The sequence below is a fragment of the Echinococcus granulosus genome (assembly GCF_000524195.1).
Source record: "Echinococcus granulosus chromosome Unknown EG_S00067, whole genome shotgun sequence".
Lineage (NCBI taxonomy): Eukaryota > Metazoa > Platyhelminthes > Cestoda > Cyclophyllidea > Taeniidae > Echinococcus > Echinococcus granulosus.
The window spans coordinates 26,206-41,493 of record NW_020170447.1 but is presented as its reverse complement, the minus strand read 5'-3'; the positions used below and the strand labels follow the sequence as shown (position 1 = coordinate 41,493).

General features: G+C 41.9%; 3 protein-coding genes across 3 annotated transcripts; 2 read left to right on the top strand and 1 right to left on the bottom strand. All coding sequences in view use genetic code 11, as the record gives it.

The window, feature by feature from the left end:
- Positions 1-748: 748 nt before the first annotated feature.
- EGR_06974 (Transmembrane protein) lies at positions 749-1,744 on the top strand (the record flags this gene model as incomplete). The annotated part of the gene is made up of 6 exons (XM_024496223.1): positions 749-825; positions 864-999; positions 1,040-1,167; positions 1,204-1,288; positions 1,326-1,447; positions 1,483-1,744. 6 exons carry the CDS (start codon positions 749-751, stop codon positions 1,742-1,744), a joined length of 810 nt encoding a protein of 269 aa, XP_024349340.1.
- An 833-nt stretch (positions 1,745-2,577) lies between these two features.
- On the bottom strand, positions 2,578-6,646 carry EGR_06973 (hypothetical protein; the record flags this gene model as incomplete). The annotated part of the gene is made up of 14 exons (XM_024496222.1): positions 2,578-2,613; positions 2,659-2,763; positions 2,916-3,005; positions 3,086-3,169; positions 4,029-4,118; positions 5,430-5,609; positions 5,644-5,731; positions 5,767-5,858; positions 5,897-5,924; positions 5,965-6,254; positions 6,298-6,383; positions 6,415-6,468; positions 6,506-6,539; positions 6,578-6,646. The coding sequence occupies 14 exons, from the start codon at positions 6,644-6,646 to the stop codon at positions 2,578-2,580; spliced, it is 1,326 nt and encodes a 441-aa protein (XP_024349339.1).
- A 2,841-nt stretch (positions 6,647-9,487) lies between these two features.
- EGR_06972 (hypothetical protein) lies at positions 9,488-13,450 on the top strand (the record flags this gene model as incomplete). The annotated part of the gene is made up of 6 exons (XM_024496221.1): positions 9,488-9,533; positions 9,582-9,722; positions 9,771-10,804; positions 10,848-11,334; positions 13,187-13,324; positions 13,377-13,450. The coding sequence occupies 6 exons, from the start codon at positions 9,488-9,490 to the stop codon at positions 13,448-13,450; spliced, it is 1,920 nt and encodes a 639-aa protein (XP_024349338.1).
- Between the last annotated feature and the right edge of the window lie 1,838 nt (positions 13,451-15,288).

The window sequence follows — 15,288 nt, the reverse complement described above, 5'->3', positions numbered from 1 at the left end:
GCCTTGTATTATGTCTCAACACTAGTTTCTAGGATAGGAACGAACAGCTGTGATGGGATGACCTACCTATTACGAAATATGACATAATCTTAACTTATTCTTGTACAACTAGGGGTAAGCAACTGCAAATTACTTTCTGAAATCTGGCCAAAATAACTTTTTGAATAATACTGTAGCACCCTGAGACTTTCTTGAAGACGAAAGAAGACATAACTCTGGGGCAGAATATGCATATTCGACATACAGAAGGTACTTGGGCTACTGGCATGACTCGGATGCAGGCCCACTCAGCGAGATACGATAGTCAAGTCAATAATGGCTCCTTACCAAAACTGACCGTCGAACAAACAACAAGCGTATTACAATACCGCTAATAAAAGGGTATATTGTGTTTCCGAAAAAGAGTGAGTGATTATCAATGTGTGAAAATTTGCTGCACACAATGTTGATGAGTATATAGGTTTCAGATGCAAAAGGGAAAACTGGTGCTCCATAAACCCACCAATTCACTATACAAGAGACGCTACAGTCTAACTGAAATTCCTTATCTAACCTCAAATCATTGTCGGATCTTTTGTTTTGACGTATCACAGGCCGTTGCTCAGCCCTCTAATTGGTCCGTTCTTTGGCCGTACCTTTGAGTTTGTCTCGCTACTGACCTCTGAGGCGCTATTTTTTGGATTCTTTCTCATATCGTGGTGTCTAATCCGTTTTGTTTCTAGCATTTTTCCAAGCTGGATGTTCTCAAATGGGGTTTTTCTACTTCTTTAATTGTATGGCTCTCGCTGGTGGACCTCATGTCCTTGCTTACAGAGCTGCTGGATTGTATGCTTCAATTTTACCAAAATTAATGCTCCCTTCAGAAAAGAGCACGATGCATTTTGGCGATGCATCCAGGTCATACTTATATACGGGGTTTTTCAACTGGCAAGGATGTTCCTGGCAACATTGGTATATTTCAACTTTGATACGCTGTCACCCGCTGGCCTATTTAATTACGTAAGCGTATAGTTATAGGATAAATCCATAGCTCTTTTAGGAACTGCTGGGAGTTTTGATTAATTTGCTTGCCGTTCGTTTCACGTATTCTCGTATGTTTGGTCGAAGCGAAATCGCTGTTTTTCTCGGATGCATTGGCTGGTCATATGGAGACTTGATTTTCACAAAGTAGGTTTTCTTTATCAAATGGAGCTTTTTTTATAGAATTGTTCCTATCTGGACTGGAACCCGTCTTCTGGAGTTCGATTGGGCTTATATTGCCTTGAGTCTGGACGCCAATTTCGAGCTGGTAGGATAGAATCGCTGCAATACAATCTGCCACCTAGATTTTTAACTTTGTCATTTTTCTGACACCGTGGTTACTGATGCGCAAGGGGCGAAATGTTCTGGCCACTTGCGTCTCAGTTATTATCTTCATCGTCGCTTGCTTTCATCTCTCCATTTTTGGGTAGGTTTCTCGCCTTTCTTGCATAATTCTCTCAGGCTCATCGAACAACAGACCGAAAACCTTTTCTACGTTATCGTAGTAAAGTTGCTTTTTACGCTCTCGGTGGGCTTCGTTGGTCTCCTGTTGAAGATCACCTGGACCACTGAAGCCTCGTACGAGTCAAAAAAGCAGTCGGACGACCCTCTATCTCTATTCAAGCACATCAATAAATGGGGCACCCTCCGTCTACAAACTCTTCGCAACGCACTGACGAATGCAAGTACTCAACGCACCACACTGGGACGCAGAAATGGCTAAGTTCCTCTGTAGAATCGTCTCAGGCTTGGTGCATTCCGCATCGCCCATTTTTTCACGAAGACCTAATCTTTTATGATGTGTATGCAATTCGCAGAAATATATTCCTTGGTTCGAATTAAGTGACACTTCAAGGATCTTGGACAATATTTGAAAACCTGAAGAAAACAAGCCATTTCACTTTTGAGAATGGGCTATATGATATCCTTTCCAATGAGAGCAAATGGGATAGAATCAGATGAGCAGGATAGCAAAGTTCCTCCGATTCCCCATTGCTGTCTGACATTTCACGGTTTGATCGAATTTTCAGCCAAATTTTAGAAATCGCATTTCTTCTCGACATAATGCATCTGTAATTAATTTTACCCCCTGGATACCTCTAGGACAAGGATTCCACAGTGGTACACATAAACATCAAATGAGCTGAAATCCTCCAAAACGTTGCTAAGCTGTTCCTTGCTTAGTAGTTTGTAAGCCTCGGATTTCTTTAACCTCCGATGAAAGTAGTCGTATGTATTCCACGCCCGACACGTTGGCTAACATCTCTTAATTTTTCCTGAAAGTTGGCTGAGCATTTGAAGGACTTGGCTGCTAATTCAAGCGATAGCTACTTAAAGGGTGTCTACTACTAACCTGCTTTTCCGATTTCATAAGGAGGAGGCAGCATGACTGCCTTCAATTTAGTGACTATCCTTCCAATATAGCTAGGCATTCCCGTCCCAGATACCATGAGCTCTTAAAAGGCTTTTGGTTCATTTACTCTATGTTCAGAAAAGTGGGATTAAAAATCAAGTCAAAGTTACAAAAAATTAAACGCCAAAGTATCACAATGCTGCTCAGTTCCGAGGCACGTACTCCGCCCATTGGTTTGTCTAAATGAAGGGAGAGGCGAGGATGAAGAATGTGCACCAACCCACCGGCTTGCCTAAGTATGTTTGACCGATCTTAAACTCCTCTTTACTACTCGGAGTTCGCGAAAGCAGGATTCGTAGTCCTGCAACATCACGTCGACGAATGAAGTGCTGGGAAGGCAGAAAAAAGGTGTAATTGGGGCTATGCTTAGGAAAAAGGGAGTTGGAATAATTTTTGTTTTTGCTATGTAGTCTTCCGATACTGAGCTTTTTGTGTGTTTCTATCGAGGCACCTTGCAGGGAAGTCCAGCACAATAACCCACCTCTAGACCAAGATCATAGAGACCAAGACGCACGACCAGATCAATCAGGCTCTCCGAATCTGGCATGTACTGCAGGAATCTGCGTGTGACCTTTAAGTGGGGAGAGGAAAAGAAGACAACTTACTTTTGGTGCAAATTGCAACTAGGCTGTCAGAGAGGGATGTACGTACGTCTTTGGGTGCCTTTGTCGAATGGAGAAAGAGAATAAGACGATCAATTGGCAGCGACGGTGACGGCTTTCGCGTTAGCCATTTCTGGAAGGGCAAGAGGACAGATAATGAATTTGTACGAAAAACATTGCGGACTTCACTCCGAAAGTTCACGACGTTGTCTGTTTATGATCGTATTTCAAGCTACCTCTATAAATCCGTGGGATGATGCGTTTTGTCTTTGAGTATGAGTTGCGTTGTGCAAGAACCAACCCGTCACTACAAATGCTTCAACACATGAGCCAAATAAGTCTTGAAAATTTGAGGCATCGTTTTTTGTCAAACTTGGGAAAAAATACTTTGAAATGAGCTGAGACTGACTCAGATGGTATTGAGCCGGAATGACCTCCAGTAAAGGTGTCTGGATTTGAGCAACGTTGGTAATGCAGCGATATCAGACCACCTATATGCAGATAACCCGAGCGGACCACGGTGAATGAGTTGGAGGTGTCGTTTTTACATCAACACGCCATTTGAAATTGAGTGCAAAGCCTTTTCGAGGGCCATTCGACCAAGCTCATTGCGATGATTTAAGGTACTTTTGTCAGTCAAGTTGCAAAAAAACTTCGGAACGGGGTGAATGGTTAGGAACTGAAACCAGCTATGCCACCATCATTGTGTAATTGGGTGATACAACACTGGTTCTTTGTGCAAATTTTTCGACTAAGTCAGTTGAGTTAGCCCGACTTAAGGCCTACTTGGAGGTCAGATTCTCAACTGATTTCACACATTAAAGCCGCATGAACTCCAGGCGATCGGATACCATGGCCAAACGTCCATTGCAACCAACTAATTGGATGTGAAATCCACCCACAAGGAAATTTGCGATTCCTGTCTAGGGTTCACTGTTAAGCGGAAACTCAGCTAATTAGCTGATACAAAAATTAGGCGAAAATGAACAAACCTTTTCCAGCAGCAGCAGATCGATCTGCATCCACAGTTCCATGCGAATGAGGGGTTCAAGAACCAACCACCGAAAGTGTTCATCTGACATCTGAGAGGACAAAAATGGGGAGCCAGGCTTTTAACAAAACTTCATTCATGACCATCACCCTGTTCCCATAATTCCTAATATGAATGAGAATTCCTCTTCTGAAGAACGGTTAGGCCGTGTTTTTGGTTTTTCTTAATTTACGAAAAGTACCCTAAATTGCCTGATTATGGATTTCATACATGAAATATTTTTAGATCCAAGCACATCAATGAAAGTATTGAAACATTTTGTCTTATTTGGTCAGCGAAGAATGAGGAAGCGAGATGGAATTGTAAAGGAACAGGAAATGGACCACGACCAGAATGAGGTAGTGATCATGAGAATTCAGTGTCTGATTACATCAAGGTAAGAGAATAAGCTCGTGCAGTGGTTACAGAAGGTTTCTTGACATAGCTTCTTCATTGAATTAATAACCATTATAGTCTGTTACTCCCTCCCTGGCTTTGAATGTTTCTAAAAGTTTTTATTTGCACACCTAGTCGTAGGAAAGCCTCAGCCTTAACTGTTTGACTTTAAGCAAAAAAATCCCGACTGAACAGGTGAGCCTGCAGTGTATCATACACGAAATAAGTATGAACTTGAAGGGATGGAGTGGCACTTGTCTGAGAATCAAGACGTATTCCGTGAGTGGATTGTGTGGAAACAGCCAGCAACGTTTTCGTTAGCTTAATGCTGCACTGCGAAGGCCATTTCTCAGCACAAGTCAGCTAACAACCAGAAATGGACGATGCATTCGCATAAGGTACGTGAAATAAGTCAAAGACAAGTTGATAATATTTTCAACTTATTATCATCTGTGAATGAATGGAATTTCTGAGGGATCCATTGGCTTAGTAGCTTCCACTGAAGCTTTTCCTCTCGCGGTCGAAGTACAAACGAATCATTTCGTCACTTGTGCTAAACATAGCTGAATTCGTTTAAGAATCTAATCTTGGATTATTTGAATATCTCGATAGCGATAAGTAATTCCTCATTATCTATGATGAAAAGGAGAGAACGTCCCTGAATATGATGCATCTGACGTTGAGTAATTCGCCACCAGAATTAAATGGTTTATTCGAACTACTTCTGGGTGGTATGCTCTGCTACCGCACCTTCCTCAGATGCTATGCAAAGGTACAAGACGATACGTTCGAAGTACATCCATCAGGTCTGATTGACATTTGATGGGCCAAGACACCATTAACGAAGTCTAATCAAGCCATCTTAATGAAAACCCAAAACTTAAACAAGGAGAGAACAATAACCTCACGCTTCTTGGCCCTCTAATGCCCACAGGATTTAAAGAACTGGAGCTCCTTGAAGACTCACCTTGTGCGTTGTTTTAAGCTGCTCAGCACGACTACCTTTGGACACATTTTTGTCCATCAAAACGCAGGCGAGAATCGTGTTTGCCAGGTTCTGTCCCACAATTGATCCCTCCAGCTCACTCAGCATCGATTTCGCCGGTCCTTCTGGCGGCTGACCGAGAAATGCAGCCCATTCCGACCTCTAAAATTGTGATGATGACAGGAGAAAATCATACGATTTTCAATTGAAATTTCAACAACTCTGCGGCGTTTGTAATCGACTCGTGCATTAGAGCGAGAGAAGGCGCAGATTTTAGTTCAGTCCTGCCAAGAGGGGTAAACTAACTACCAGGTCCTACGCAGCAAAGAGATGCAACTGATGCATGGCTTTTTCCGCCTCTTCGGCGCTTCCTGTTTGAATGGCTTCCATACGGCTTTTAAAAGTGGAGATCTGAAAGATGATTCGGAAATTACCACAGAAACATTTACTTTTGAATCCTCCAAAGCGCCATGAGCACTAGATAGAAATAAATTAGATGAAAAACAATCAGACTTACAGCATCAGTTCATCCGCCTCCGACGTCTGGGAAGCTTCGGTAAGGAAATTCAAGTAATGCTTGTAGCCGAGTTCGTTTTCGAGAAGAAGGGAGAAGAAAAGATCTTGATCAAGTCGTGATCGTATGATTAGGATCACCTTTATTAGGAAATCTCCATCTAATGTTTCTGCGGCTAGTTGGATGAGCATACGTTTAGCTCCTAAGGAAACAAACATATCGATTGGCCAAGAGCTTATTCCACCACTTCTCAGATCAGATAAGGAGGAGCGCAAGCAGTCAATCCAACAGCCCTGTTTGATAAAAGTTTTAAAACAAAACTAAAAAGCCGTTTACTTCTGAACAAAATGCAGACTTGTCCTCATATTTAACAACATTACTGAGGCGTTGGTTGCAGAATGAACAATCCTCACTAGCAAGGCCTACAACAGTGTTGACTGCAGCTTTAATTACTCGGAACAAAAGCTGATTCTACAGCGTTTCCACTGATGTTCTTTGCAAGGGCATCTTTAGAATAAGGATAAAATAAACCACATTGTCTTACCAGAGTATATTTGACTGTCTTTCGTTTCTATATCCTAATAAACCTCAATCATGCCACGAAAGAAACTGTTACATCAAAACTGAAACCCTGGACGTCGCTTTCGTCCCAAATGTTGGACTCAGTATCATCCAATGAACCCATTTAGCTGTGACTGCTGGGGTCGGCTCGACAAATTATCAAGTTTAACTTGGCTAAACACCATTAATAGAAATGTGAAGGCTGCGAATGAAGGTATACCTTCTTGGGAAAAAACAATCTGGTAAATACCAAACATTCAGGCATAAGTTTATTGACGCACAAACACTGGGCAAGAGTCCAGTAAATGATTAAAGCGTGATAGGTAAAATACTTTTACTTTCGGGTGTGTGCTCATTAATAATGCTCTAAATCTGTGATTAACTCAGTGTTTAAAAAACCAAAATTCCTTGCATGATTTACACCTAGGGTGCCTGTGATAAAGTTTTTAGTGGTTTTTTCACCTACAAAAGGTACAAAACATTAATATACTTAGTGCTTTAGTAAGACGCAAATGGTATACGATGAAACTGACAATAATACAGCGATTTGATAGTGAGTAATACAAATCTTGATCCAGCGCATGTTTTCGGTGCAAAGCTTTTGTAATAAACGAGTAGTCAGACTGCTCCAAAGTAGGGTAGAGGTCGAATCGCATACATTTCTTAGCCGATCCCTCATTATAATAATTATTGACAAATATTCCCTTATCACACCATTCTGTAAGTTCAAAGGGGCTTAGAATTAAGAAGGATAGGATAAAGGGCGGATTTGCTTAACTTCGTTTGCTGCTGATTGCCTGCTCGCTTTCCGACATGATCCTCAGCCGGTGTTCCTCGGTAACGCTTTGGCTTGTTATGACCTCGGGAACACTCAAGACACTGCAATCAAATAGCATTAGGAAGTTGGCTGTGCAACTTTTGACATTCCCATCGTCTGACTTGGGCTTCAGACCTTTGGATGGTGAAGTTTCCGTAGCGTAGAACTTATTATGCGCAAGTAGCATGAGGAGGGATTACGAATTATCCAAGTTTGCTGAACACCAAATTTTGTTTCACCCATGAGAATCAAATATATCCTTTAGGCTGCGAGGTTGTCGTAGATAAAATATTATGCGCTGACTATATTTTTAACCCTCAATCCTGGTAAAGTTACGCCGCCATTGGCATTGGGCCATGGCATCAACTGCAAGGCGATTCTGAACATATAACAACTCTCAGTGTTTTGGCTTCTTCGCCTATAGTGACTTTTACACCGTTTCTTCTCCTACTATCGTCTCCTTTCCTTTTGTTGAGCCTAGTTTTGCAGATGATTAAGCGATCCGCATCGGAAGGCAAAGGATTGTGAACAGCCTGTTTATTACCAATCTAACTGTGTTGGAGGCAAAAGAGAGTTGGACCGACGTTTCAGGGTTGTTGGAATGAATGGGAGCTGTATGAGAGCAAAGAGGATAGGTAAAGAGAGGATGGACCTGATTATAAAGTATTGCGTAGTAGGTCACGATATAAGCTGAGATCATAGGCCTGTTGCGGCTGTTGTAGCGCAAGGCCGAAGCAGCTTCCAACGTTTCTTGGTCGCGGACTTTACCAGTTTGCCAAAAGAGATGGTACTCGTGCAGTGTAGCTTCTAGAACATATTGAGAAGGATATTTCTAGTAATAATACTTAGAGTATAGAACGAAGTTAAGAGTATGCACATTTAAGACTATTATTTATCTTCAGAGCTTGGATGACTCCACCGTTGCAAGATATGTACTTGCCGAACGATTTCCAACCCAAAATATGTGTAAACACACAATACAGAAAATGCATAACAATGCGTAAAGTGCAGCATGAAACGAAATAGTGGTAAAATGATGGTGCTTAAGTTTTCTTTGCTCTAGAGAATTGCTTTTGGCACAAGGTCGACGGTAAGGCTACCTGTATAGATAATAGTTCCCAATTTTCTGCACTATTTTTCCATACATTCATGTTAGAAATCATCCAATTAGAATTTTTATTTCATTTTTGCTTTTCGTACAAAATTATCCTCCAAAACTATAGAATCTGTTAAACGTAAAATACGAAAGCCATTGCATCACTGTTTAAGGGACCACTATTGGTAGAACTAGCCCTAAGTATATGCTGTCAATGTTTGTTTAGGACTGAGCTTAAGTAATGGTGCATACATAACGCAACTAGGTCTGAAATGTAGATTAATATGCTTGAGCTGTTTAGGAGCATATTATTGACGTTGAATCATCATTTAAAAACATCTACAACAATAATTGCTCACAAAATTTTTTAGTTTCGTCTTTTGTGCAAGTTTTTTAGTGTTTTTATTGTCCAAAAATAGAGTAAGTAGTTACGTCACCTGCACTTGTTTTAGTTTATCACTTGTTATCAAGTACAGCCAGCCAAAAACATTTTGCGTAATTGAGATGACTTTGAATTCCCGAGGGACATCGCGTTAGGTGGGTAAAAAGTACCCCATTATTATTCCTTTTTATGCCATCGCTTTTTAATTCTATGTCAAATTGCGTTTTCCGTTGAACGCATTTGATTTAGCTTTACGGTTTCTTGGCTTCATGTCATTATTAGTGCATTCATCATTTTACTTCAAGTCATTCATATCTTACAACCCATACTACAAAAACTCGTTTAAATTTTTTTAAATTGACGTTTGCAATTTTTTGCTTGGCAATCTAAAGTATAAAAAGTTTTTTCATAACCGACGTTACCAAATTTATTCATATTGGTGGTTTAATTATCTTGTTCTTATTTTATTTCATTTTTTTTGAAAAGAGTACTTAAATCTACGACATTTATTAGAGTAATTTAAAATACACCTGCTATAGCGTTGGTCTTAAATTCACTTCTTTGTAATTGAATTCTTGATCATGAACAATGTTTTTGTCTAGTTTATCTCCGGGAATAAAACAAATAAGGCTGACACTTAATCCGTCAGCTTCCATGTAGTGTATGGCTCATGTCTGAACGGAATCCCTGGGAGCTCTTACATTACAGACTTAAAAGTACACGGTTAAATTACTCAGGTATTTACCACTCCTACCTATCTTTAGTTGCCGTAGTAGATCCCCCCATACTCACTAACCTCTCCCTCAAAAAACGTTTTCCCGGCAAATCAGACGCCATAGCAGAGTTAATCTTGTGCACTCTCTGCAACTCAATCATCCTTCTAAGTCGGATTGCTGAACACTTCCGTAAGTTACTTTTCATTTTTTTCAACTTAATTCATGTCCTCTCTCAAGGTGTGCGTCACAAGAAGATCAGTACACCTTCGGCGGATTCATGTCCTGTAGTCTTTACGTCGAATTCGGATTCAGAGTGCAGTCTTTCATCTAAACACTCCAAAGACCTCTTCTCTTACTCCTCAAGCTCTACAAATCTGGGACCCTCTGACACCTATCGACAAGACATGCTGCAAGAGTGCTTTCCACAAAGCTGGAATCACGATGATGATTGTGAACAAACGCCAAGACTCTTTAATGTCTCCGATTCTTTTAAATCCGTCAATAATGTTTCGAATGTTGAGATTCCAGTAGATGTTCCGCCTTCCATTGACGAGGTTGATAATGTCAAAATAGAGGAAGGAAATAATACCTCCACAGCACCAGACTTCTTTGACTTCTACGACATTTTTCCTGACACCTCAGAGCTCTATGATGACACAAATGCCAGTAACAATGGTGTCGCTGCCACCATTACCAACAACAATGACATCAACTTCGCTGACCTAAAGGATTCAAACGTCTACTTTAATGATCTTTTGCATTCCACTCAAGGCGGTGAAATCGGTAAGACCTCTACAGTGGTCCCACACCACGATCAGACAGTCACGCAACCGATGAACACTTACCTCTCAACCCTGAACGAGTCGGAGTCATACCTAACCGTGGGTCGTTCAGAAACTTTTGACTGTCACTCGCACACTCTGGAGACTCCGTCGCCCGATTTTTTCACCCTTCCTTCCGCTTCCTCCTCCTCTACCTATTCAGTGGATTCTAGTGTCTTCAACAACACGGATGCCGCGTCTTCGCAATGTTTAAATACCTGCTTCCCTGACCAGTCTGTATACGCTAAAAACTATGAGATAAAGTCGCCACCTACTGTTATGCCAATCTTGGTGCGGTTTAGCAATACAACTCCTGCACGTATTCATGGTGAAAATGACGTGGAGGTGGAACAGGCCGTCGCATCCATTGTCAATCTAGACGAGCAACCGACAGACAAGAAGATCAGCGAAAATAAGTCAGCACCTGGACAGCCCACGGACGAACAAAAAGTGGATGAGAAGTTGCCAGTTCTCTCTCCGATGGACACTGTAGCCAACGGTCGTCCCCGATCATTCTGCTTCTAATGGCTGGGTAGAGAACACAGCTGTAGGTGGTGGGACGGCTGATATTGACTGGGAGATATGGGATTCGTTGGAGCTGCCCGCTTGTGACTACATCGAGGGAGATACTAGTGAAAGTCTACCATTACTCAAACCGAATGATCTACTTTCCAGTTTAGAACCTTATCTCCCCGAATCCAACGAGTCACAGACACCTTTTGAAATGTCTGTGCCTTTGGAGGCCTGTCAACTTCATCAACAACAACAGCAACAGCGGGAACAGCAACGGGAGCAAACGCAGGTCACACAGACGGTTTTCCCTGTTGAACAATCCGTTGTAGTGGCCGTGACTACTAGCGAGCAGCAGATAGTCAAACCCACACCCTCAGCAACCGATTCAAAGTCCACGAAGGGCGAGAACAGTTCTCGGTCCAGGCGATCTATGGATTCTCTGAATGGCTCCCTTCCGCTGCACTTGTGTAAGTGGGGTGTGTTGTTTTTTATATGCGGGTATATTGCCCTACATCCCTTGTCTCTCTACTTAGATGTCACTAGGGCTTTTGGGTGTGCTAAAATCGACTAAATAACAAAACATCTACTACCTGATACCACTGCTTCTTCTCCAAGTAACATCGGAATACTGTGTTAGGTGAGTACAATATGACCCCTTGGTTGAGGTGATTACTGGGCTAGAAACCGGTTGTGTGAGAGAGAAGGAGAACGCAGAATTTGCCTCGATGACTCATCTTATGTGCCGGAGTGGAGGTTAGAGGAAGGGGGAAGGGAGTACAGCGGTCACGTTAGAAGCAACGGCGCCATAACTTTTGGCTCCATTAACCTTTTCCCTGGAAATACCACCTTTACTCCGCTATAAAACCACCCTTTTGCCTTGCTTCCTGTTGTTCCCTCCCTTAATGATGTCAACAATAATACTATCAACGACAGAAACAGTGGCAGCTGTCAGAAAGTGGATGTCCACTCTGCTGGACCTGTGAATCTCCCAATGTGGGTTTGAGCTGGACCGGTTTACAGACAAGAGAGGCACAAAACGCATTAATCACTAGCTGCGCAGATGGATTATACATTCTCAGTATCCACCCTTTTCTGCCTCTGGGCCAAAAATAACCATTCTGTGAATGCATTTTTAGCTTTACTACCTTGTCTGGGCAAAGTTTGTAGACTTCTCCTCAACTTGGAGTGGGGATGGGGTTGTGAACAACGAGATTGCAATTTTATTGCGTCAGAACGGGATGCATGCCCAGAAATATGACCGAAAAGTGCGCATTCCACTTGACAATTTTTGCGTTTGTGTGACCTCGAAGAAAGAGACTAAAGTTTTTCCGGGTTATATGAGCAAAAAACACTCCCCCCTTTCATTCATCACACCCTGCAGCTTTCGCCTAGTAAATGAGAGCCTCCAGTCGAGATTTTGAGGTAAGCGCTTCTGGTAGATTGGCGGCATACTATAGTAAATGAGCCAATAATTGCCGCGCTCAGGGGAGACAGAGGAGAGCAAAAGAATGAGAGAAAGCAAGAGAAATTAAGCGAACCGCATTATCTTAGATTTATTTTCATGGGCAACACCCATTTTGGGAGTCTATGTATATATACGGGTGGATGCATCTCAAGTAGCTTCTATAATGGCTCTACGGTTCCCACATACACACGCACACAGAGAGACTGGAGACCGGACTCTTTACGAATTATTTATGGGAATTTCTCATTCTTACGCCTTCTCTGGAGGCACGGGTAAATGCAGAAGCCTCATTTTCTCCCCTTTTCTCTCATTTTGGCAAGTTTGCCCCTGTGTTTTAGTTATCAGTTCTAAGCAAGATCTTTTTTCCCACATATAGACAAATATTCTTTCATGAAATGTGATGGGGAGCGGAGAGAGACAAAAAGACTTCCAATGCAAATGTCACTACTGCAAAGTTTTCCACTCTTGGTGGTAGTTTTAACGTCCATCACAAATAAAAATTGCACTTATCATGGCAAAACGTAAACTACATAACTCCACTTGCTCTTGATCCAAAGTTAATTTAAGTGTGAATTCAGTGTGCCATTACACTTTTTAAATAAACAAAATGGCTTTATCCTGTCCACAAATCTTCAAACAACATTTGGGTAGAGTTTAAAGATTGCAAGTGTGGAGACAATGTGAAGGATGAAGGAGATTGAGGAAGGGCTTTACGATCAAGGCTATCAAGCGAGTAGCCCATAGGGTAAAAGTAATCAGGAGAAAAGTTCGTTCAAGGAGCTACTTCTATCAGTCATCGTTCGTTTCCTTTTAATCAAACGTTCTAATCTGACTGATTTGGGGAATTGTTTTAGGGCCCTTCGATCCGCGTCTACATTGTGGTGTTCAACGTGATGGAACGGTGTGTCGACGAAGCCTTCTCTGTAAGGTGAGTTGCGTCCCCTCCCCCTTCGGCCTAAATTACCCAATCCTTGACCTGGAAGTCGGCGCAAGTAAACATTCGTTACTGTATCAACATAAATCATTCACGTGTACCCCAAATAGGTGCTCCGCGTCTAGACAGACAGCCTTTCACCCTCTCCTTCGACATTCAGAATCGGCGAGACCTTAAGGGTTAGCCGTGTGACTCATTATTTTCACCCTGAAACAAAAACAAAAAGGGCTACTAAAAATTTTTGTCTGATAGTTCTTAAAGAATGCTAAATATCCTGCCCCCTTGGTCTGTTTAAAGTCAGGAGGAAGTAATAGCGTTTTTTATGATGCGATGCGGAGTCTTTTCACCTTAAAAGCGTGAAACTAATGCTCAATTTGCAAAGGAAGAGTTACTTTAAATATTTTTAGGGAATAGCGAAATATTATGCAAGATTTAATTGAAGAGAAAGATTTTACTGATGAGACAGGATTGAAAGCTCTCGTGGTAGCTATCGTGATTGGGTAAATCATGAATTCGCTATGCTGATTCGCTGTGAAGAATGAAATGTGGAAAACAGTTGTGTTTATGCAATAAAATCTACATGACGGGAAGCTATTTTAAGCTAGACCATGGCGAGGGAAATGCAGTTGTTCCCTTCCTCCCCTCCCTCCTCCTTCTCCTCCTCTCCCCCCTCATCATCATCATCAATTATAATTAAATTGCAACTACATGAACGGAAAGACGAGGAGAGAGGAGAGAAGAGGAAAGGAATGGAGACAGGGGTGAGGTAGCGGGGTGGGAAGGGAAGAGAAGAGGAAGACGAATTGAACACCAATTCCCTTCTAATGAATTGCGCCTTCTGTAATGGGAAAAATGAATCACAGTTTGACTTTTGCAAGTCTGTCTACGTGTGTGTATGTTACAGGAAGCCGAATGATTCAGTCAATCCTTTGAGTGATTCACTGTACCGCGATCTTAGTCGGTGGGTTGGTTGGTGCAGAGCAGGTATGGTCCAATTTTCCCTCCTTCGTCACCGCTCCGCCCCATATTTCACGCATTTGCAAGCCAGTTGGCGAAGCGTCACGTTTATGGTTGGCGAAAGTAATTATTGCCCTAAAGGCATTCCCCCTCAAAGGATCTGTGGAGCGAATTTTTTCCCCTCTCTCCAGTACAAACCTAATCCTTTGGACGTCTGGCCAACTATGATTAGCTCTGCCTAAGATAGTTTGATGATGAAAGGGGACCTGTGTTGCTTCCTTTTCCATTTGTATTTACTGTAGGCTATAGTAGTTAGTTTTTTACAAGCTTGGGTGAATAACTCCGTTTCATAATCCCTAAATTATTTTCAAAGGTGAAATTCATTTGTCTAGTAGACAAACTTTGGCTTTTAAATTATATTACCAATGGAGTTTCAAGTACTTGCTCCACAAGTTCTCACTTAGATGGTCACTTCCAAGATGGGACAGTACTCAATTTATCCCGTAAGACACCTTAGAGACAGTCGGTCTTCATGTGCTCAAAAAGAGGGATTAGAGCTGAATTCAGGTTACTAACACCGAGGAAATGCTAAAGAAAAAAACTATTTTTATATCATTTCTTAGGAATTTCCCTTCCATACGCCCTTGTAATTATCGACATAAAGCCAATGAGTCCTTTTTCAGCAGCCGACTCAGGCAAGTTAAGCAATTTTCCAGAAAAAAAAGATTTTAACTTGTAGCGCCCTGAGAGTTTCTTGAAGATGAAAGAGGACATAATGACAGGGCAGAATATGTAGTCGATGTAGAGAAGGGCCCGGAGGTCAGATCGCCCGACGGAGGTACATTGGCAAATCCCACAGTGGCCTGTTACCAGAACGGAGAGTTAAACACGCATTTGAAGTATTACAAAATCTTTATTTTAAATAAGAATGTTTGCCCCTTTGTTTTCCTCAAATGGCACAGGTGGGACGCATTTGCGTGGCAGACATGAGATCGAGAGACTTTTTCAGGCATAGTAAAAGAAGAAGGTCCGTCTCAGAATTCTCCTTTCTACAATCAGTTAAGG